The sequence below is a fragment of the Semicossyphus pulcher genome, unplaced genomic scaffold (genome assembly GCF_022749685.1).
Source record: "Semicossyphus pulcher isolate SPU_LCO1_2020_fin unplaced genomic scaffold, fSemPul1.0.p SCAF_3, whole genome shotgun sequence".
Lineage (NCBI taxonomy): Eukaryota > Metazoa > Chordata > Actinopteri > Labriformes > Labridae > Semicossyphus > Semicossyphus pulcher.
This window is the reverse complement of record NW_027211704.1, coordinates 23,144,210-23,167,031: the sequence shown is the minus strand read 5'-3', so window position 1 is coordinate 23,167,031 and position 22,822 is coordinate 23,144,210. Positions and strand designations below refer to the sequence as shown.

At 42.7% G+C, this 22,822-nt stretch overlaps 1 protein-coding gene across 1 annotated transcript in view; it reads left to right on the top strand.

Annotated features, from left to right (window-relative positions):
* Nucleotides 1-21,925, top strand: part of adamts9 (ADAM metallopeptidase with thrombospondin type 1 motif, 9) — a 42,045-nt gene extending 20,120 nt beyond the window's left edge. The window contains exons 24-39 of the mRNA XM_069677685.1: nt 1,141-1,248; nt 1,329-1,496; nt 3,179-3,427; nt 4,558-4,719; nt 5,015-5,191; nt 10,498-10,668; nt 12,712-12,888; nt 14,842-15,012; nt 15,248-15,442; nt 15,649-15,778; nt 16,193-16,287; nt 19,112-19,206; nt 19,372-19,505; nt 19,935-20,026; nt 20,561-20,665; nt 21,830-21,925. Coding sequence (XP_069533786.1) covers nt 1,141-1,248; nt 1,329-1,496; nt 3,179-3,427; nt 4,558-4,719; nt 5,015-5,191; nt 10,498-10,668; nt 12,712-12,888; nt 14,842-15,012; nt 15,248-15,442; nt 15,649-15,778; nt 16,193-16,287; nt 19,112-19,206; nt 19,372-19,505; nt 19,935-20,026; nt 20,561-20,665; nt 21,830-21,925 — 2,325 coding nt within the window. The remainder of the gene's footprint in view (nt 1-1,140; nt 1,249-1,328; nt 1,497-3,178; nt 3,428-4,557; nt 4,720-5,014; nt 5,192-10,497; nt 10,669-12,711; nt 12,889-14,841; nt 15,013-15,247; nt 15,443-15,648; nt 15,779-16,192; nt 16,288-19,111; nt 19,207-19,371; nt 19,506-19,934; nt 20,027-20,560; nt 20,666-21,829) is intronic.
* The last annotated feature ends 897 nt before the right edge of the window (nt 21,926-22,822 follow it).

The following is a 22,822-nucleotide window of genomic DNA, read 5'->3' as shown; positions in this document are numbered from 1 at the left end:
TGTGATGTTGGACAGTTTCACTCTCTCAGGTTTATGTGTGAAGTTAGCCGTTGTGTCTAAATCTGCTCATGAATGAGTTTCTCGTGTGTTTCACAGACACAAAGAGACACAGAAACACCAAAAGAAACTATTTTGAGCTGAATAAGAGTTTTGTGTGGTCACCGAGGGGCGTGAACCTATTTCAGAAGGCTGAGCACGCAGACTCAGGATGGGGCCCCCCTGTAGTCGCAGTGGCCCTTAATTCCGGAGCCTGGGCCGGCAGAGTCAGTGACCCTGAAGCAGTCGCCTCACTTCGTTGTGATTCAAACCAGCCAGCCATGAAGCGGGCCACCATGCCGCCAGTCCCACCACTACCAGCCACCAAGCAGGGCTTAAAAAAAGAGGGAGAGATAGATGGATGGAGGTCTGAGTACAAAGAGGAGAGAGGTGGAGGCAAGAGATGCCTCGCTCCATACTTCCACACATAGATGGGACGACGGCCTGACAGTTCAGGCTGCTTCCACAGTTGTTGTAGTGTACAGGCGATCAACACAAACATGTGATCGTGTTGTCAGGTTGCACATGTTGAATGTGAGTCGTACAGGAAATGTGCAACAAGCGCTGCCATGAGAACTGTTTGCATCCGTTAGGAGGCCGAGTGTGGAATGTGGAGCCTGCTCAGAGCCTGTACGACTTGATTAAGGCCCTTTTTCCTACAGACGTGGGGTCAGAGGGCACCAGAGGGCATGGGGGGAGAAAGAGGAAAGGGCGGAAGGTGAGGGACAAGGGGGTGGATTAGGGGTGGAGTTTACAACCACGCCAGCATGGGCATTGGAGCCCTGAATACCACTCCACTATGACCTGTTATGACAGGGATCAGGGCTTTATGCTGAGTGGCTTACTGCCACAATCCATAGTTTGAACTGACAGGGGGGACCCTGTTAGTGTTGTTTTTGGTAAGGGTTTTGGGGTGGGGGTGTAACACAGCTACTCTCAAACACAGTGCTAAAGGAATATAGTTTAAGTTGTTAATGACTGTCCCATGTCAGAGGAGCAATCTCTGATATTCATGGTATTCTGTGGTCAGGGACAGATGTTGTTACAGTATATTCATTTTGTGAATCACTGCATGAATGGGTGTATGTGTCCTCCCTTCCACAGGACTGTGAACTGGCCCAGTGTCCAAGCAGCCATCCTGTTCTCCCAGGGACCAAAGTCCCCTCCAACCAGGGCCACAAAACTCAGTGGCGGTTTGGTTCCTGGACCCAGGTGTGTTATCCCGTCACATTTCCAATATACTTACCTTTTATTGGTTTCCACTCTCTTAACCTTTCCCATCTGCACAACAGTGTAGCGCCAGCTGTGGCAAAGGGACACGGATGCGCTACGTGAGTTGCCGCGACAACCAGGGCGGTGTGGCAGAGGAGTCGGCGTGCGCCCACCTACCAAAACCTCCTGCCAGAGAAGTGTGCTCAGTAGTGGCCTGCGGACAGTGGAAAGTGCTGGAATGGACAGTGGTAAGAAAACCACCCATCGTCATTGTTTATTCACTTGTATCTGACCCGGTTTAATTATAGCGTTCTATAGAGTAAGTAATGTGTAAAGCAGTTGCACTAAAAAGTATCTAAGCTTACCCAATCTTGTGGAGGACAGATTGAAATATGTGGAAATTTGGACACGTTTTTTCCTCTTTAATCAATAAACTCCTTCCTTCAGATCTGCATCTCATCACGCTGACAGAACTGTTGTTTATCCTAAATTGCATGTCATCAATACTGCCATCCAGATGTTTGTTCTTTTGCAAGGTTTATTTATTTCAGTATGCTCTACATGATTTTTCACCTACACCCACAATTAGAGCCTGCACACGCAATGTAGATGTTTGTGTGAGAGACAGGGTGGCAGCTGGAAGGCAAGTGTGTGTCCAGAATAGAAAAAGAGAGTGAGTGGTGAGAGATAGAGAGAGAGAGAGAGAGAGAGAAAGAGAGAGAGAAAAAGCAAGGGCCCAGTGAGGGGCTCCAGTCTTGTTTACAGATGTTTCTCATCAGAGTCTTGGTGATACACTACAGCCAGACTGCAGGTCTGGTCACCATACACACACAGACACACACACATTCATGCAGACACACACATTTACCAACAAGCCAAAGACACTCATTGACCCCCCAAAAAGGAAATAGTTCATCCCAAGGCCAGAAAAAAAAACAGAGGCCTGTCCTGGTAACTCACACAAACTCACCCTACATTTATTAACCAAAAGTAAAAGCAGCCGTCTTTATCTTGCTGTGATTTAAATTTGACCTAGTTTTGTTTTTGTTCCTAGTTCGTGCTCAGCCTTAAGTATGTAAACCTTTATTTATCATTATCTCAAACACATCAACGCACTGTATGTAGAACCTATCCATAATATTGCTACAGAGCAATGTAAACCTCTGGACAGTGTGATCCCAGGCGAGGCTTTAGAGTAGACAGCTGTTGCATAAGTGTAATAGATCACCTTATGCAGGACTGAAAGTGAACTCTGATTTAAAGGAGCTTAGTGAGATACTATTAGTTCTTGGCAGCAGATGTGCATTGTAAGATATGTATTTGGCTCCTTAAAGGAGGTACCAAATTGTCCGCCATTGCCAGAGCCATTTGCTGCATGTCATGTTAAAATTAAACCAGAGCTGTATTGGCATCCTCACCACAAAGTCAAGCTTACCTTCATTCAGAGATGGATCAAGGCAAGGATGTGGAGAGATTCCACTTTGGTTTCTATCTGTATGTAGCTGAAATAGTTCTGGTTGTCACGTCTGGTTTTGGTCTTCAACAGGCCTTGGTAGTCAACTAGAAATGGGATCAATGCTTCCATATCTGATGCAATAGGAAAAAGGTCACCAAATTGGGAGTTAGTTTCTGCCCGCCAGTGAAAAGGTTTAAGTCTTGTGGTCTTGAAGTCTACAGTTGTAGCTACAAGTGTCAGCTGTGTTTAAAAAATGTTGATTAGCGGCCTAAAGAAGAGACCTTTTTAATATTCAGGAAGGATGAAGTAGGAAAGATGAAAAGAGAGACTCTTGCCCTTTAAGCCCAGACTTATTTCTTCACTGGTTTAATTTGTAGTTAAGATCTCTGATGCCCCACAGTGTCTGATTCAACTTATGATGCATGGTGTAATGTTATGAAATGTTACTATAACTGCAGCATTGTGTGTTTTCAGTGCTCAGTAACCTGTGGCCAGGGGAAGACGACACGGCAGGTACTGTGCGTCAACTTCAGCGACCAAGAAGTGAATGCTAGTGAGTGTGACCCGGACGATCGTCCCACCACAGAGCAGGACTGTGCCATGTCTCAGTGCCCAACCCGCTCCAGCGATTCACGACCTTTCCCATCCGCACCAAACTCCGGCTCCAGGAACAACCTGCCCCGAAGCCAATCCCACCAATGGCGAACCGGACCCTGGGGCGCGGTGAGGCATCTTGCACCCAGCATCATGCGATTACAGCAGCCGACAAATGTTTCTTTTGGGCCTGAATTTTGAAATAATGTTCTAAATTTGGTGCAAACAGACCAATTAAACATTTAACTACAGAAAATTAGACAGCTTACAACATATGGATTAGTCTACACAAGACTAAAATGGTTTAATACATATTTGGGAATATGAAAAATAATGTTCAAGCTGAGTTTGATGAGGAGATTGATACTACTTTCATGTTTTGTGGTAAATATGAGGCTTAAGTCAGAAGCTGCTTTGTTTTCGATAACTTATCCAACAAATACAATACAAGTGAGCTTTAGAGGCCCTTGAAGGCAGACTTTTGCAGTCTTTTCTACTAGGCTATGCTCACTAGCTTTTGGGTGTAACTTTGTATTTACCTCAACAGACATAACAGTGGTATCCAAGAAGGCAAATAAGTGCAGATCCCAAAGTGTCAAACTATTCCTTGAAGCTGGCCTGAGGATATGAATTCATATGACACTCTTGTTCCTTGTGTTGCAGGGCCTCACAGTGGTTTGGGCGCTAATTTAAGTTGCAATCCAAACATTTCTGAACCAGTTATTTTCTCTGATAGATGCTCCTGATATGAGGCTCTGTTCTCCAGGCCTCTTTTACTCTATTTAAGACAAAGCCTTAGTCATTGTGATGTAACATCTCAGGATAGCGTGATCCAAAAGCTGCAGGCTCCCTACCCCATGGATCTCTTTCTTTGTATTCTTCAGCCTTTTTTTTTTTTACCTCAGTGGTGATAATCTCTGTCCAAAAATAACTTTGACTTTTAAATCATTCTTGGAAGTGGTTACAGCTATTTCTGGTGAGTCTTCCTTCCTCTGTCCTGAGGATGTGTATTTTGGTATAGCAGCAGACATGGTCGGTAATCTCTCTGTATTGTTTAAAATAATGGGCCCTTTGTGTACAAATCTTTGTACACAAAGTAACACTGATTTAAAAATGAAGCTGAGACTTTTCCTTTGATGTGTATTTTATCCTGTCCATATAAATTCAAATAATATATACCTGATTTACACCTTTATACTAAGCCTGTCTGTGAGAACATCTATCTTACAGTGTGCACCCTTTGCTCTCTGTTACGACAGTGCTCGAGCACATGTGCAGGAGGTTTCCAGCGGCGTGTAGTAGTGTGCCAGGATGAGAATGGGTACCCTGCCAATAGCTGTGAGGACCGCAGCCGGCCCAGTGAGCAACGATCCTGTGAGTCAGGGCCATGCCCACAGTGGATCTATGGCAACTGGGGAGAGGTAAGACAAACACCACTTTACTGCTGTTTACATCAGATCATAGTTTACCATGGCTAGAATCCACCTGACAAATACTGGCCCAGTATACAGAAACAGATTGTAAAATCTGCCGGCCTAATTTGTGCTAGAACAATTACTTTACTGCCAAAGTTACTTTGTGTGTAGGTTTTAAAATGCTTAAAAAAATAGGTAATGCTCTGGCTCACATTCTCCGTGCTTCAGACGAGAACGATTTTCCTGAGAAAAAAAGGCCCCTACTTTTTCTTAACTCAATCTCTCCTCCTGCTGTCCTCAGTGCACCAAGCCATGTGGAGGTGGGATAAAGACGAGGCTGGTGGTGTGTCAGCGTCCAAATGGGGAGCGTTTCAACGATCTGAGCTGCGAGATCCACGACAAGCCACCAGATCGTGAGCAGTGCAATACTCAGCCATGCCCTTCTAGCCCCCACTGGAGCACAGACCCATGGAGCTCGGTACGCTCATAAACAATACTATATATCTTGTTTTTCAACCTCACGTTTTTACAAATACTGGTAGTCTTACTCGTTCACAAACAGCCTTAAAGGGGCTCGACTATGGTGCTTCTGCATTGGAGAAATGAAACTCCAGCTAACTTTTAACCCCCTCCACTTCCTGACCTTTTTCGGTGCCTGCAATTTGTCAACGTTTCCTCAAGATCTTTGGAAAGTTCATTTCCATTGCACTTGAAAGGCAAAGAAACGCTCAGTTGATATGCCAAAAAAAAAAAAACGTACATCACAAAATACTTCAGTGACAGCTGTTACCATAAGAACATTTTTTGTCAGTCCTAGTGATCATAAAACGTTTGAGCCTTGTATAAGTATTTGAAAAATTCAGGATGACTTTGTATCACAATCAAAAATAGTTTTGTAAAATATTGTTTTTAAAGATAATTTATTAAGATATTTTTCCTTTTTATCTTTTGTATATAGCGTTACCTTTACAAAAAGTGATTTATTTTGTGTCTTAGCTCTTTGTATTCGCACATATAGCCAATCCTTGTTTATATGCAAATACTGATGAATGTTTTTGTATATCAGGAATATACAGTACGGTGTCTTGTTCTTTTATAATCCAAAGAATGGCCCATAATCTACAAATACGTGGTGCTTCACAATATAGACGGTGTTCTGTTATGAACATTAAAAGCACCGACTTCCATAGGGCTGTGTACTTTATATACAACTTTGTACTATATACATTTTTGAAATGGCTATTGTATCAAGAATTCAATTTGTCTCAAGGCACATGTGTTTTTTTAGAGAAGTTACTAATGTAATTTAGACACTTTATTTTACAGTTGATGTATTTACCCTCTGCTATGTAACCAACAGTGCTGTTGCCCAACATGACATTGACACTGAAGCATTAATGTGTTCACTCAAAAGTTCCTGAAACGTCCAGTATCAGTAGTAAACAGCAGAAAGCTGCAGCTGTACAGCACTGTGAAATAAAGTGTCTCCCCGGGTTTGTGGTAATTAGAACTAATAGCCATTGTATTCCAGTTTGGCAGAGGGTTTTGACCCAGATTTCGTTAGTGTGGCCTAAACAATAGGTTTAAAGCTCTCTGCTCCAAAGGTGCTTGATATGAGTGTATTTATATTGTGTTAGTTAATGTTTTCTTTGTACAGTAAGTACTTGGAGTTGCTTAATATGCTATGCTCAACAATACCTCACTTGGAACAAAACACAACTCAACTAGCCATTAAACGATGTTAACCTACACTATAGTGGTGCTTTGGCCGAACAAGGGAGATGTACGATATAAACATCAAAAATGAACCATCATATTTTTGGTCAGCTACGTGTTTATTGTGGCACATTGATTTTTGATGCTGCCTTTTTCTGTACTTTTTTATATCTTTCCTCGAGCAGTTAGTGAATTGATCAGTTTGATCAGCTAAATGCAAAGTGGATCACGGATTTGATGAAACAAATGTCCATCAAACGACTCTCTCAACCTTAAAGAGAATGTGCTGTTAAAATGTCGTGTTTGAACACGTGATACCTGTGACCACAGGGGAAGTTAATAGTGTTTTGTATCCAGAGCTCTTACTCTGAGCCAACCTAATGTGTCTACCTCAGTCTCTGTTATGATTGCCCCCCTGCCGTATCTTTCTCTCCCTTGCACTGGAGGGGTTTTGGCTGGCCAAGATTAAGCATGAGTTGTTGAGGCTACCCATTGCAGTTGATGGCCCTAAACACGGATCCAGGGTGTGTGTGTCATCCTCCACCTTTAATGCCTCCCACCCTGCTGTGGACGGTGAAAACTGATCCAGAATCTGTGGTTAGGGGGCAGCTTTTGCCCGCAGCCCACCCAGTTGACTCCTCCTGGTCATAAATGTCTGTTCTGACATCAAACCTTATTTTAAGGGCCTGTTAACACAGCAGTGAGTACATTTTATACCACACATCATTTACTAATGAGAACTATCAGTCATAATGACTCCCACGTGTGTGATTGTAAGGCAGCGTGTATTCAAATCTAGGTTGAATCAGTGAAAGTAAAGCACAGTATTACCTCAGCACATTCCATACTTCTTCATCCTTTCCTATTAGTCTTAGCAGTTTGACTCCTTACGGTCAACCTCTTGGTTCAAATAGCAGTACAGCTCAAACACAATACCAACAGGCTCTTGAAATAAGTATATTGTATGTCTCTTATTCACAAATGGCAGTATTAGTCTGTGTTTCAAGAAGATTTCTGTACATTTATGTAATTACTTGTATTTATTGTTACTTCATTATAATGTTATGTCAATATTTAATTTTTTATGAATTTGTTGGATTTCTGTTCATTTCCAGAAAAGGTTACGATTAAAGTGAAGTAGAGGTACTATCAAAGGCTTTTTGCATTATTTGAACGAAACATTCTGGTAATGCTGTAGATGAGAACGGCCTGCAGTGTACAATGTTATCCTTCAAAGTATCCTTATTGTACTACTGGTGCAACGGTACAGTACATGTTTTCAGATACAAAGCACCTAGATATTAAGTTAGGAAATAAAGGAAGAATCTGTACTGAGGAGCAGTTTGTACAAAAAATATACTTAAAATTGGAAAGAAAACAAAAAAAAATGGGGGGAAAAAAATTAAAACACCCATTAATTGCAAAAAACTCAAAAAAGGCAGAAACAGAGTTAACTGAAGGAAGTACCAAACTCTTAACAACATTAATTACAGCAACAACCCTGTAGTCCCCCTGCTAACCATCTAACTTCAGATTACCAACTAAAGCTTTATTGTAATTACAGTGTGTTTGGGAAGTCTCCTATATTATTTAGTGTTTTTCCGCCTAAAGATTTTAAAAGAGAGACTCGGCATAGAGCCTATAAAGCCGTCTTCCCTGCCAGTCTTTCCAACAGGCTGTTTTTCCTGAATGAAAACGCACAAATCACTGAGCAATATCCTTGTTATTTTATGTGGTCAGGGCCTCCGCTGACCTCTTTGAGCGATCGTGCTTTTATTGTCCGTGTCAGGAGTTCAAAGCTCTTTACATCAAGGTAAATCTTTGTCCCGTGTGACACCGGCTCAGTATACCTCACATTTCATTTACTGTGCTCACTCACTCTTAATGCCTACCGTGGCATTTTCTCCGAGGCCTGGTGACGCGTGCTACGCTCTGAAGTAGCCAGCGCCCTTTGCCCCTTCCTGTCAGGCCCCTCTACTCTGCTCTAATGCGGGTTGATGCAATGGACCAATGTTGGGGCCATTGACAGTGCCGTGAATGAGGGGGGCCATCAGCTAGACAATGCAGTGGTGTACTGGTGGGTCAGGGGTCATGTTTGATCTGGGGAGGGGCCCCTTCCCGGTTCGTCCCATCAGCACAGACAGACTTCTGGGAAATTGCTGTGATCGGTGATGGGGGGTAGGGGAGGGGGGTGGTTGGGCGAAACAAAACCAGGATTCCCAAACACTATGCTGACATTGAAAAGCGTCGTATAGGGCGGTGTCATTTCCAATGGCGCTGACTTAGGCTTTGCCTCTTTGGATTTTTGTACCTTAAATTGTATAATTTTAAAGCCCTTTTTACACTGAAGTTCCACCACAGCGCTCCGCCATCATGCCGCCTTTGCCATTTTACATTGGACCAAGCGGAATTTGTGGAAGCAAATTTGTGAGCGAGGTGTACACAAACACCTGTCCCGCCTAGCCGGCTCCGCTGTTTACACAGACACCGTTACACCTGTGTTACTACCGATGCGGGCTCAGAGGCGTAACGACTTCGCTCCACCATTCCGCCTCTGTGTGTTTTACATAGAAGACGAAACGTAACAGAGGCGTAATAATCCCGCTTTGAACTGGCTATGTGTAAGGGGCTTATGTAATTTAAAAAAGGTCTGTTAAAAAAAATCCGACTGGCGACCGACGGTTTGAATTCCATGTGGCATTATAAAAAATGGACTGCACCTACATACATGAGCTTTTTTTCGTCCACCGTTAAAGGACTTTTACCAATTTCCACCAACGGCATCAGAGCAGCTACATTGCACTGGCCTGCCCATCTGGATCCACTATGTCCGATGTGTTGCCCAAGGACACTTCAACATGTGGAAAGCAAGATCCAAGAATTGTACTACCAACTACCCCCTCCTACATCCTACATAAAAAAACTGCTGCAAATACAGTCGTTCATATTGCACATTTATCATCTGATGTATGAGGAGATATTACATTCCAGTGTGTGTGAGCGCTGAAGTTTGTATCAGTGAACTACTCAGGATAATTACAGAACCTCAGAGGACTTGTGGGCAAAGCTAATGAACCCTGCATGGGGGGCGGGGTTTATGTTCTTCTAAAACACATGGTGCTTTAATGTGACCCATTAGCACGGATTCTCAAGGATTTCTGAGGACATTTCAACAACAGCAGGAAAACACTTTAAATAAGTAAAACTGTGGAGAAACGGCACAACTGGACCTTAACTGGAAAGATTCAGACACAAGAGCAACACAGTGAAAGTCATTTTTATTAAAACTGAATCACATCAATGTTCACACAAGAAGCACTCAATGCTATCTTTATTCTTCTGCAAACAAACAAAACTGAATCGTCTTTTTGTCTTTAATGATTGAATAAATGGATAACTGAAATGACGAACTGTAGTAAAACAATACAAAAATATAACAAATCAATTCTGAACTGGAATAAGTATTTCATGAGCCCTCCTGCCCCCGTCCTCCCTCTTGAATGGGGTGAGAGGTCGCAGCGCGTTTCTGTCCAGTACGGTCCCTTGCTGGTCAGGACAGCACCACACGCTGGGCCGCGCACTCGTTCAACTCTGTGTCTGTCGCTTCCCATCCATCCGCACATGCAACGCCCCCTTTGATTATCCAAGCACAGGCCAGCCCCCTCTCCACTCCCTCCTGTAATGCTGCTGTGTGTGTGTGTGTGTGTGTGTGTCTGTCAGCCTGTCACATTGAGTTAGACTTTCGGTAACTTGGTGAACCCGGAGGTAAAACAAACTGCTGCCGGGTTGATCATGCATGCTCTGCCATTGGACTAGCTACCCACGTGTAACTTTTTTTTCCCAGTATGAAAAGATCCACAAAAAAAGCGTGTTCAATGAATGCGTAACCTGATTTTAATTAAAGCTGACATTCAAAAAATCATGTGCATTTTGAATTCCAATCATGCTGTTTGATTTAAATACAGCCAAGCATAAAAAAACAGGCTTTTTTTGCAGTGCTCTACAGTTTAACATGAAACATACCTTTTGACTTTTATTTAACCCGTTCTTTCCTTTGACGTCTTGCAGTGCTCGGCCTCCTGTGGAAGAGGGTTCAAGTCCCGTAAGGTGAGCTGTGTTACCGGGTCCGGCCGTCCAGTCTCTGAGGAAAACTGTCAGCCCCTGTCCCCCAAACCCAGCAAGCAGAGGCGCTGCCGGGGAGGACGATGTCCCAAGTGGAAGACTGGCAACTGGGAAGAGGTTGGACTTTTTGACCCTGCTCTGAAACACTCCTCTACAACTCTTGCTCTCACGCTGCCAAACATGTGGGCATTCTTTCTCTCTCTCCCTGTAAACTCTTACCAGCTTGCTTGCAACTATGTGCGTACGTGTGAAAACATCTGCAGCTAAACCTGACTGTATTTACGCACCATGCCTGGCCGATAACTAAGACAGCGTGCTTAACACATCACGTGGTGGTTATAACACAGCATAGTACATAAAGTAGGACAGCAGGAGTGAAGTGCACCCGTCCCTTTAATTTGTGATCAACTGATATTAAGTCAAGCCTGCATAATTCTACCTCCGTCATTTTTATTCACTTTTCCCTCCTCTGTCCCTCTTATCCTCCCTCTCTTCGTTGCTCCTTTGGCTTTTCTTTTAATGCCCCACAAAAGAGACAATCGCCCAGCGTCACCTTGCCAGACATACATGCAACGTGCATTTTTAGAGCCTGTCTGGTTCTTTTTATTTCCCTCCCTTTCCTCTCTCTGTCTGTCTTTTTCCCTTTTTTTTTCTCGAGTCCTCTTTCTCTGAATTCACCCCACAGAGCACAGAGTCACATCTGTGCTCCATACCTCGGAGAGGATGTGCGTCTGCTCTAAACAGCTGTGAAGCAGGACACATGCCAGGAGAGAATGATATTACACGCGAGGCTCTTAGACAAGTACAGCATGATTACCCATGGTGCAACAGGCTGCAAAGTTGTTCAACTTAGCAAATGGCACTAGACATAAAAATCAGTGAATATGTAAGGTTGCGCCATATGTGCATGGATATGTTTATACATCTGTAACAGACTGTTATGTATAAAGATTCATGTAGAAATCTTAAGCTGCTGAAACTCTGTAACCCATCCAATTATCTGACGTCGCCTCAGCTGGATCATCTGAATACATTTATCAGTTCCTGCTGCCTTTACCTACAAAAATAAGAGCAGTTATGATGGAGGTCTGATTCCTTATATATGCACATACACGTACAGACACTCATTTGACAAACATTGTTTCAGAGATTCTTCATCTTAATGTATTACAAAAATAACCTTTGTTTCAAGGCTATATGAATTATTATGTATCTACATTATTATTATGTATGGCATCACATTAACATGAGTGCAGTGTAGGTTGTTCTGATTCATCACCTGTCTGAAAAAAGAAAAATTAGTTTGGTTAAATATCAGCTCCAAAAGCTTGGAAACAAAGTAAAAAAAAATACTATAGCCTTGTTTGTATCGTGTGATTGTTTCAGTTATCTGGGTTAAAGGCTGTTCATAGTTGGCAAAAAACAAAACAGATTCTTCATCCCGCTCTTATTCTTTCTGTTTGCAGTAGAAATGTGTTCTGCATTAGCTACAGCAGAAAAGAAAGGCTTTCATTAAAGCACTTCTGCTGTAGCCGCGACACATTTTAACAAAACCATCGACTTCCCAGGCTCCAACTTGAAATTCTTCACATTTCTGTAGGAAAAAACATCAGTGTTCATTCGAACCATATAACTTTATTATGAACATGGATGATTATAATAAGTTAAACATACATTTACTCAATAATACGCCAAGTCCTGTGTGTAATGCATTTATAACCAAATTACAGCTGAAATGCCTTGTGCCGTTAAAAGAGAGGTGAAAATATATATAAATCAGTCTATAGTTATTAACATATTAAATATCGACCATATTGACAAAGAATGTGAGCAGAATTGCTATGAGTTTAAAAAATATCTATAAGACAAAAAGAGACAAAATGGCACACTTCATAAGAAAAGTCAAAAGCCTAAAAAAACTAAAATTAAACATACATTATTTTTTGATATCGTCTCTCTTCATACCATATACGATATTATAACATATCCCATACATATAAGTTATAATTAGGCTACAGAAATTCCGATGTTTTGTTCGAATCGCGATAGTTTCAAAATAGTTACAGAATATCTGATTGTTGATATGTGAAACAGTTAACTTTTACGGAGTAACAAAGGTTGAATAAACGTTTTCAAAGCTCTTACCTTTCCGTCTTTCAGTGTTCAGCATCGTGTGGAGACGGCATCCAGCGACGGGAGGTGTTCTGCCAAGTTGGAGGCCGACGGAGCCTGCAGGAGAGCGGCTGCTCCCAGCGGTCCAGACCGGCGTCCAGCCAGAGCTGCCGGGTCGCTGACTGTCCCTCTCGGTACCGGTGGAGAGAAGGAAACTGGCAGACGGTAAGCTGAGAAAAGCCCAGTGTGCTGACACAACTCTGTCTCCAACCGGCAAAGGATGATTTTTTTTGTCTGTCATATTTGGTGAAGTATGAGTGGCTGCCTCAGTCGGGAGCCAGAGGGGAGGAGAGCAGGCGAGGCGCTGCTGCGTGGCCCTGATGGAAGTCAGATGATAAGCTTTTTTTTCTCATCAAAGCCGGAGCATCGGAGTAAAATGGATGAACTTAATGCTGATTGGCTTATTGGCTTTTTTTTTTGAGAAGCGTTAGTAAAGTGACGCATGACAGTCAAATCGAACTAGACTCAAGTCCCAATAAAGCAGATTAGCTTTGTTCTTTCACTTAAACTACCAAATAACCTATTGTTTCCTTATAAAGTCAGGAATATCTATGTTACTCAGAAGTTACATTATTGTATATTATACATTATTTTATTATCTTCGTTTTGTTCATTAATGAACCTTATTCTTTAAGTATATGAAAACTATTATCAGTTACCTTCTCCAATTCTGAGAACTCTCAATGTTCTCAGCCTGCGGTCACATTTCGGCTTTATTTAATGGGTACATTCCTGCTGAGTAAGATCCAGTAATTTTCTATAGGCTAGAGGCTAAACATCCTTGTAAAGCGTTGGGATGATTAGAACAGGCAGCTGCAGCAGGAGGTTCCTCACTGTGTTAAAATTATGTTGAATCTGGGTCAGTGAGCAGCACGACATGTCTTCTCAGAAAGGAGAGTCTAATTATTCTGGAGAAGTTTTTTGGAGCTCCCTGCCTGGGTGTCCCAATTAACAGCTGGAGGTAATTACAACAGTTCACCTGGCAGGGGTTAAAATTCCCCAACGTTTAATACACACCCGTTGACTCAATAAAAAGAGGATGGATCACAACTATATTTAACTTCTTCACACACACAGCTCGTTTCTAAAGGCCTAACTCACTTGATAGAATCAAACATTTTGGCTTATAAATTCGTCTACTATCTGTTTTTCCCAAACATACTGATACGCAGGCATCGGTTAAGCGGGGTCAGTTTTATTCCTGCGTAGTGCAGCAGCACAGCTCACATTAGCTGTTCCAGGTATTTCAGTTGTTTGACAGTGTTCAACATAATAAGACTGATGAAGTCCAGCTGCATGCGTAGCACCACAGAGTGTTTCTGACGCAAGTGGAAGGCTCTCTGCGCGCTTGCTTAGATGTAATGTGCTTAAATTATGTCTTGTGTGCTTGAATGTCGTAATAGTTAAGTACATAGATGTAGTAAGAAATCCAGGCCCAGATGGTTCTGTGACTTTGAACTTGCAGTCAAGGAAAGTGCTTCATCTAAAGTCTTTCATTTTACAGAAATACAATTAAAACATAAACAAGAAACAGTCCTTTTTGTTTAATGTGCTTACTCGCGTTCTTGTAGAGATTAGGATGAGAACAGATGTTTGTTTGTTAAATATAAAGCTTCATGAGATGGCTAGCTTAGTTTAGCATAAACACTTGAAGAAAAGTAAACAGCTTGCTTCACCTTATCCATATTTACAACATCTATTTTGTCTGTTTAATTCATAGACAAACAGTATGTTGGTTAGCTAACAAAGCACTGTCTCATCTTGTAAGTATTTGCTTGATATATGATCATGGTCAGTGTTGGTTTGAAAGGATGGACATGCAATTCTGTAACGCTAATTAATTTGTTTAAGCACTGACTCCATGATGTCTTTTGAGGGACAGTCTGGATGCTAAGATTTAAGGCAGTCGTTTACTGTTAGTGAATTTTGGCGCTGACCTTTCATCAGACACATTGTTGGCATAGAGTGTAAACAGTTTCAGGAGTTAGAAGTTGTGTAAAATCTCCTCAGGAGTTGGCAGTGTCAGTGCCTTTTCATATAATTAAATAAAACAGAAAAACATACTTTACCTTTACCACTCATAGATGATTTGTAATCCTTGTCTTGTCTTCACTACAGTGCAGCAAGTCATGTGGTGAGGGCCACCGACAGCGAGCCCTGCAGTGTGTAGACCACAACCAGCAGGAGGTACATGAGATCTACTGTGTGAATCAGATCAGACCTCCGGACATGGAGAGCTGTAACACTCAGGCCTGTGAGTTCATCTGGATCACAGGAGAATGGACTGAGGTGAGCGGCAAGCAAGCTGTGTGCCATTTAAATGAAGTAGTCCCACTCTAAGCTTTGAAAGACAAATTGTTAAAAAGTCGTTTTCTCTGTAAAGGCAATACTTCACTTTCCAAATAGGCCATTCATGTGAATCACCATCTTTAAATCCAGTGATGCGGAAATGATAGAAATCACCCATGTTTCCTGTGTGCGACTCTGTTGTTATTTCATGCCGGTGATTTATTCTCTCTTGCAGTGCTCATCCAGCTGTGGCCAGGGCTACCGTCAGCGTCTGATCTCCTGCAGCGAGGTGCATGTGGAGAATGACAACTATGAGTACGGCCATCAGTCTTTGTCCAACTGTCCAGGGACCCCCCCTGAGAGCTACATGCCTTGTAATTTGGACCCATGCCCGCCTCCACAGGAATGGAGGGTTGGAATCTGGGGAGTGGTGAGCGATTCCTCGGTTCTAAATGTTGTACAGTCATAGCACTTGTCATGGCTATATACTGTAATAAGTTTGCAGTAATAAATTGACGAATAGAAATGTAAATGTACATTGTACTTTTCTGATGGGAGACTTAGAATTTAAAACCTGCTGCCTGTCATCCCCAAGTTTTCTTTTCACACTTTTGTGCTTCTCTTCCTCCCCTCCAGTGTTCAGCCAGCTGTGGTAAAGGAGTGATGGAGAGGACAGTGCAGTGTGTGTCAGCGGATGGCCAGCAAAGCAATAAGTGTTCTCTGGATGCCATGCCAGAGGCCAGACAAATCTGCAGAAATCCAAGCTGTGAGTACACTGCCTCAATACTGCTGCTCTTTTCAAAAAGGTCAAGGCTGCCAGGGTTACGCACAAACTGAATGCATCCCAGATTCTAGTATTAGGTATGGCTTGGCTTGATCCGGTCTTCCAGGGAATTGGCCGTCAAGGAAATATTTGTGATCTGAAGCAAACATCAAAGACTCACTGTACAGTGTATTTACTTCCCTGCAGTAGGATGGGACTTCAAAGAATGGGTGACTTTTCGTTTTCTCTGATTCGTTGCAGGAATTTGCCACGCTTCACTTAACTCCTGAAATGTTTGTGTGCATGTCTGCTCGTGTGTGTGTATACAGGCTTTGTGTGAGTGGCTGTCCTGTGTTAAATCTTTCAATACTACACCACTATATACCTGCTTACGTCTATATCTTTTTTGTCTCCAAGGCAACTTGCCTTCTAGCTGTCAAGATGTCCAGAGCATGAACGGCCCCCTCCATGACGGTGAACATGTTCTCAATATTCAAGGAAAAGCAATCAAGGTAAAATGACATGATCTTACATCACATGCGCACAATGCAATGTTATTTTAAACCATCTGCCATATTTCTTACATAATTTTGGGTCTTAATGAGTAAAAGGTACAAAAAGTTATGTCATAACTTCAGTTGATCCTTTGAGCTTGCAGCCCATAATTGGGCTTCAATGGCTGCAACAAAATCCTTGGGAGTAAATGTGCCCGATTGTTAGTAACGCTAACAGGCTTATATAGCTATTTAAAGAGTCTGATAATGTTATGGAAAGGGACTTACTACAGCTAGTAAGCTTTGTTTTCATTTAGCCAGCTTGTAGTTAGCTCAACAGCCTGTTGGAACTAGTCACTGCTAACACTGTGGCTGCATGCAGAGCACTATATTTGAATTTGTATTGTTCACTTGCGTTTCGGAATGAGCACCAAGCTAAAACATACGAAGAAGATTTCTGTTCACTCCTATGCTCAGGGGTGTGGCTTCTCTTTGCAAGACAAGGAACAGCACAAGGCACTTTTCATCTTTCTAGGCATTGGTATAGGGTCAGGATAGGGTCATGTGTAGTGTCCAGCTCCAGCAATCAACCTGAGAGAGGCGGTTCACATTTGTGGACAAAGTGTCATCATCACAAGGAAGGACCTCTACTCTCCACGATGAGGGACCTAACTTTGTCTGAATCAAACAGCAAGAAGCTGTTGGTCTAAGTCCCCCGCTGGTAACTTGGCTGACATAATTGAGTTTGGTTAGGGGTTAGCCAAGATGGAGCAGGAGCCCTCCAAGAACACTAGCCAGCTCAACGCTGGAATAACAGTGTTTATGTTGATGTGTCAGACGTGGCTTAGACACTTAATCGAAGGATGAACCAAATGAGTCGTCTCACTGTGCTATCATGTGGCTGAGAGACAAGAGATTGAGTGGCCTTCTCCTCCACTGGCTCAGAAGCCATCAATGTTTTTCTGAATGAGGTCAGAATGGTCACAGATTACATCCTTAGCTTGTTCCCCTGTGATGTCCTCTCTCTCGGCCCTTGTAACTATAGTTGTGGCACAGAGACACCAGTGACTGACTCTCAGAGACAGAGCCATTTACTTGGATGAGCCTGTTTCTTCTGAGGATTTGTTTGGACAGTCAATCAACACCATTTAGTCAAAGTTTAAGCTGAGGAAAAAGTAGATTTTTAGCTCTGAGTAACATAATTCCTAGACCTTATGTGGAGCCCAAACTTCCAGCGAGCGTTGCAACCCTGCAGTTCAACTGCCTCCTTCTAAACGGGCAGCCCCTGTTGCGAGTCCTTGGCCCTAGTACGTGAAGCTTCAACCAGCTGGTCACAATCCCCATCATTCAGCTTGGAGCAAGGGCCTCCAACCAGGCCTCCATATTTGCTCAGCACCTATGAGGAAGAAAAAAAACTCCTGGTAGCTGTGGGAATGATTGGAGAGGGGCTCCAGCAGCAAGGAGACACTGCTGCCCCTTTTTTATTGCTGTCCGAGAGGCGTCTTCCGTGTTCTGTTCAGAGATCCGGTCCCAAAAGGCATGGCATTCCCCTAACGCAGTCTAACAAGCAGAGCCCCCTGTATACACGAATGCATTAGTGTTGCCTCAGGTTCTCTCTCAGCGGGTAGTAAAGCACCTCCTTTCACAAAAGAGGTGAGTCATCCATTACCAGAACTATGGTGCCTGCAAGCCTATCTGTTGGTAGGTCCAATTTACTACAGAGTCTGCCTCTGTGTGTGGTTCCAACAATCTTAAGTGCAAGGGCATAATCCACTGGAGGTCAAATGTGTACAAATGGTAGCTGTTCAAGCAGTGGATGAAGCAGTGGAGTGTACTGTTTTGGACAATTTAATGTTCCTTCAGGAGCTTCTTGGATGTTTAGGGTCCATTTCGTGGCTCGATATCCGTCTCTGAACGCATTAAGTCTGCAGATGTACTAAGTCTTTTATACAACCACACAGGCCTGCAATTCTTATTTATCCATTTGACTTCCGTGAAGCGACGGGCCACCTTCATGCTTTGTCTGTGCATCCATCTTGTTCCCAGTTCACAGGTTTACAGCTCTTATGGCTTTCAAACTCTTGCCCTGTCGAAACAGCAGCTTTCTCTGGATTGTGGAGGCTCTGTGACTAAAAATAGGACAAATGTTGCCTTTCATCTTTAACCAAGGGCATGGCAACATAGTGCTTTTTTAAAGGGGTTATCTGTGAGTGATATCTGTGCTGAAGTAAGTTGGTTATTACTGTAAGCTTGTATCTGCTTTTACCATAGACTGTATGTATGGATGACATGACAGCTCCATAAAAGTGAAGCCAAAACATTTCGAGCACCCCCTGCTGACTGGCTGCAGTATAGGTCATAAAGCCCGCCTCCTCCATGTTAACAGATGGGACATGAGTCAAACTATAAAATCAAAATACACATATAATACATTTCCTAACACATGGTTTCTCTCATTATAGTTAGTTCTTATCATGCTGATTTACGTCCAAGTGTTTTTTTAGTTATTTGATGCTGTAAAAATGATGATTGACAGCTCTGTTGACGAATATGGCTCCTGCAGACGATCTGTTCCGGATTAGCAAAGTGGAGCAAACATAGATGCACCACATTTCATAACACTGTCAGAGGAAACTTTTGACATCTTTAGAATTAATTATTTAGGGATTGTGTGTATTGGTCAGGGCAAATTTATGCATTAGCTTCTATATGTGGTCTTGTAATTGCCATCTTATACTTTGCCCCTTCTTCTCACCACCAATATTATCGTTTTTTCTGCAATACACCTATCAATTCAACCCCTTTCCACTCTTTTCCTCCTCCTCTGCCTTCCTCTCCTCAGGTCTACTGTGCAGGAATGCAGACAGAGACTCCACAGGAGTACATTTCCTTGACAACTGGAGAAGGGGAGAATTTCTCAGAGATCTTTGCCTTCAGGTAAACAGCTAACTGGATAACAATGAGAGCCGCCTGCTCATTACAAAATCCAGCCGACTCCTGGCAGTGTTTTTGTCTGTAAAAGAATAAATACCATGGAAGTGTAAAGTTGAGCTCAGGTATCTTGTGTGTGTGTGTGTATGTGTGGTTGTGTGTTTTTCCCAGGCTCAACGACCCCACCCAGTGTCCAGCCAATGGCTCAAGAAGAGAGGATTGTGACTGTCGGAGAGACTACACCGCAGCTGGCACAACCACCTTCTCCAAAGTCCGCCTGGACCTCAGCAATATGAACATCATCAGTGAGTGGCTCACACACAGGCAAAGATGTGATAAACACACAAATAAACGCACAAATACAAATCAGCATCCTGTGCCGGTGTTAACCCTGAAATAAGAACTTCCTTTGCCATTTAATTATGTCGGTGCTCAAGAGGGTTAATGGGCTCAAGATGTCCTGAAGGTTCATTTAAATAACACACAATTACAAGCCTTCAGGGGGTTAAAATTAAACTAAGTAGATGAAATTATACTGATATTAGGCTGACCCTAAAAGAAAGGCTATATTAAGAGCATTTCAATGACACAAATCTTGGTCATTATGTCGGATGCAAGCTGTCATTATAAAAGTTCATCTGAGGTCCTGGAGCAACAAATTACAACTACTAATTACAAGTTCCAAGAACATTTGTTACGCTGTCCTCAGCATGTTGGTTTATCTCTTGATTCAGCTACAGATTGGCAGTTTGCTTTCACCCGTGAAGGCAAGAGTGTTCCCTTTGCTACAGCTGGAGACTGCTACAGTGGAGCCCGTTGTCCACAGGTGAGAACAACAACATCTGTTCATTATATGACAGTAGGAGACAGTGTCCTATTTCACAGCTGACTTCTCATAGCAGGAAAAGCAGAACAAAATAATATAACTGTCTTTTTTTAAATGTCCTCATGAGTTCATTGACAGAAAATACTTTAGAACAGACAAAGCTTTCTGGCATTGCAGAAGCAAAACGTGCATGAGGTGTAAACAAACAGCACATGCTTTACATACACACACACGGCGCTGTTCCGCCCTGTCGGCTACACCATTTACATTGGCGCTGTTTCGCCTTTGTTACTACCTCCGATGCTCAGAGGCGGAGCGACTTCGCCCCACCATTCCACCTCCATGCATTTTACATAGAAGACGTAACAGAGGCGTAATAATCCCGCCTTGAAATGGCAGTGACACTTAAAGTCTCTTTATCAAATACATGGTGAGAGTTTGTTAAATGTGAATGCATCTTGAAATTTGACATTTCTGTGTGATAAATGATTTATATTCTCTTTCTCTCTCTCTTTGTCTTCTCTCTTCTTAAAGGGCCGGTTCAGGATCAACCTCTCAGGAACAGGTTTTAAGGTGGCTGAGGATGCCTCGTGGATCTCTCAGGGCAACTATGCAGTGGCTAATGTACAAAAATCACAGGTATTGGCAGTATAATAGCACATAATGACATTTACATGAAGTTACACCATTGGACGATGATGCACAGTATAGGCACGTCTCTCAAAGATAACTATGGCTATAGGGGTTAATCCACACACAATCACACATAATACCTCAGCCCCACCTCTGTCCGAGACATCAACAGCATTTTTCACAGATATCTAAAAGAGTGGAAATACTTATGGAATATAGTTATGCTTATTACCTGTCACATTTTGCACACTGATCATAAGCTACACAGTCATTTACTATGTTTACCTAGTCTTGTTATTCTACAGCCCCCATCTTCTCTAATCTGTTTGCTGCCTCTTATACTAAATCCCCAAGTGTCTCAAGTCCAAAGTGTGTTCTGTATTCCCATCTCCACCTCTCCTCATAGACTGAGAAGGACCCTTATTGGGCAGCTGCTCTCTCAAGTGCCCCCCACCTCCACCCTCCACTCTTTTGAAATGGAGATCCCGCTGGAGAGGGCTTTTTGGCGAGGCGAAAACAGGAGGCACTTGTGATGCCAAAAAGTCTTCACAGTCTGATATTCATACGCAGCCGGGCCGCTCTGGGCACTCCAGGCACTTTAAATAAAGCCAGGTTGTGACAGTGGGTCGGAGCAAACACTCCAGAAGAGATCAGACAAACTATTCACTCCACTCTGTGGCTTTCATGTCATGGGATAGTCCTTGTGCTGCACTTGCCTGCTGCAATTTCCTTTTTGTTTCTGGATGTTTGGATGAAACCAACCATTATGCTAAGTGTAATTGATGCTTGTGAAGTGCTGGAGATTAAATTAGGTGGTTGTTGAGAGTGATTACTCAAATAACACCTGATGACAACCTGCACGATGGGCCTCAGGCTTTGTGTGTTTATGAAAGGAAAAACTAATTTCAGAGCCACAAAAACAACCCTGCTGCAAATACCTTTTTAAATGATGTCATTCTCAAACTACTTGGAAGTTGCAGAAGCAATTCCTTTACTGTCAAGGCCTTTTTTATTACAGATCCTTCAAAGTAACACCTGTTTTACTCAGATTAGATCAGTGACTGGGGAAAACGCTCCAAAAACCAAAAAGCTTCTTGTGAGCACCTGATAAAATGTTCTCTCTTATTCAGCATCTGTATGATCCGTATGTTATTGCTCTTGTGTCCACAGGATGGCAGCAGAGTGTCAGGAGTGTGTGGAGGCTACTGTGCTAAATGTACACCAGCGTCTGGCTCCAGTCTGCCTGTTACCGTGGAAATGATGTGATACCTGCAGGTGCTCGGCGTGTCCAAGTGTCCTTCATCGTTGGTGCTACAGACAATTATGAGCTGAGACCCGTCCCTCACATGACCTCCTTTACTCTCATGTGTGTATAGTGTACATTAATCAGGTGTAAGTACTGTACATAGCAGGATAAGAATGACTTATTTATTATACTCTCCATTTATTTTTGTATTGTTATATAATTTAACATGTTTGTGCCTTCCCATTTAGAGATTTGCCATTTGGCCTTTTTTAGAACTGCCATTACTCCACACTGAAAGCCTTATGTTGCATTGAGATCAATTCTGTAAGTTTGTGTGTTACTATAATGTTACAGTTGTGATAGTCACAGAACCTGTAATCAGTGGGTCTTTCTTTAGACTCATGGCACATACATCTAATATAACCATGGTCATGTTTTACACTGTGCGCTGTTGGGCAGCTCCGTTAGAGGACTCTTACTGGTTTAGTGAACTGTTCACTTCTGTATTGTTAATGTATTACCCAGTCCAGCAATTGTCCAGCTTATTCAACTTACTGGGCTGCTAAACTCTGTGGAAGTCCGAGAAATTCAGTGCCTCACACACCCGGACACTTCTCATCTTGGTTTACTTTTAAAATGTTTTATATATAGCCAAACAAATTCAAAACTGGGGATTATAAACCAACTGGATTATGCAACTGCAGCCAATCAAACTGGACAGGAAGGAGGAAAGTGTGGGCTTGAAGCATAGACTGTGGCTGTGTCCGAAACCACATACTAACGTACAGCCTCCTACATACTCAAACAGTATGTACTGATCCCCGGTCCATCTCCGCCATAGTAGAAGCTGAAGAACCGCAATGCATTTTGGGGCGGTTGAGTGCAACCAGTGAGCTCCCGTCTCATACTCAAACATC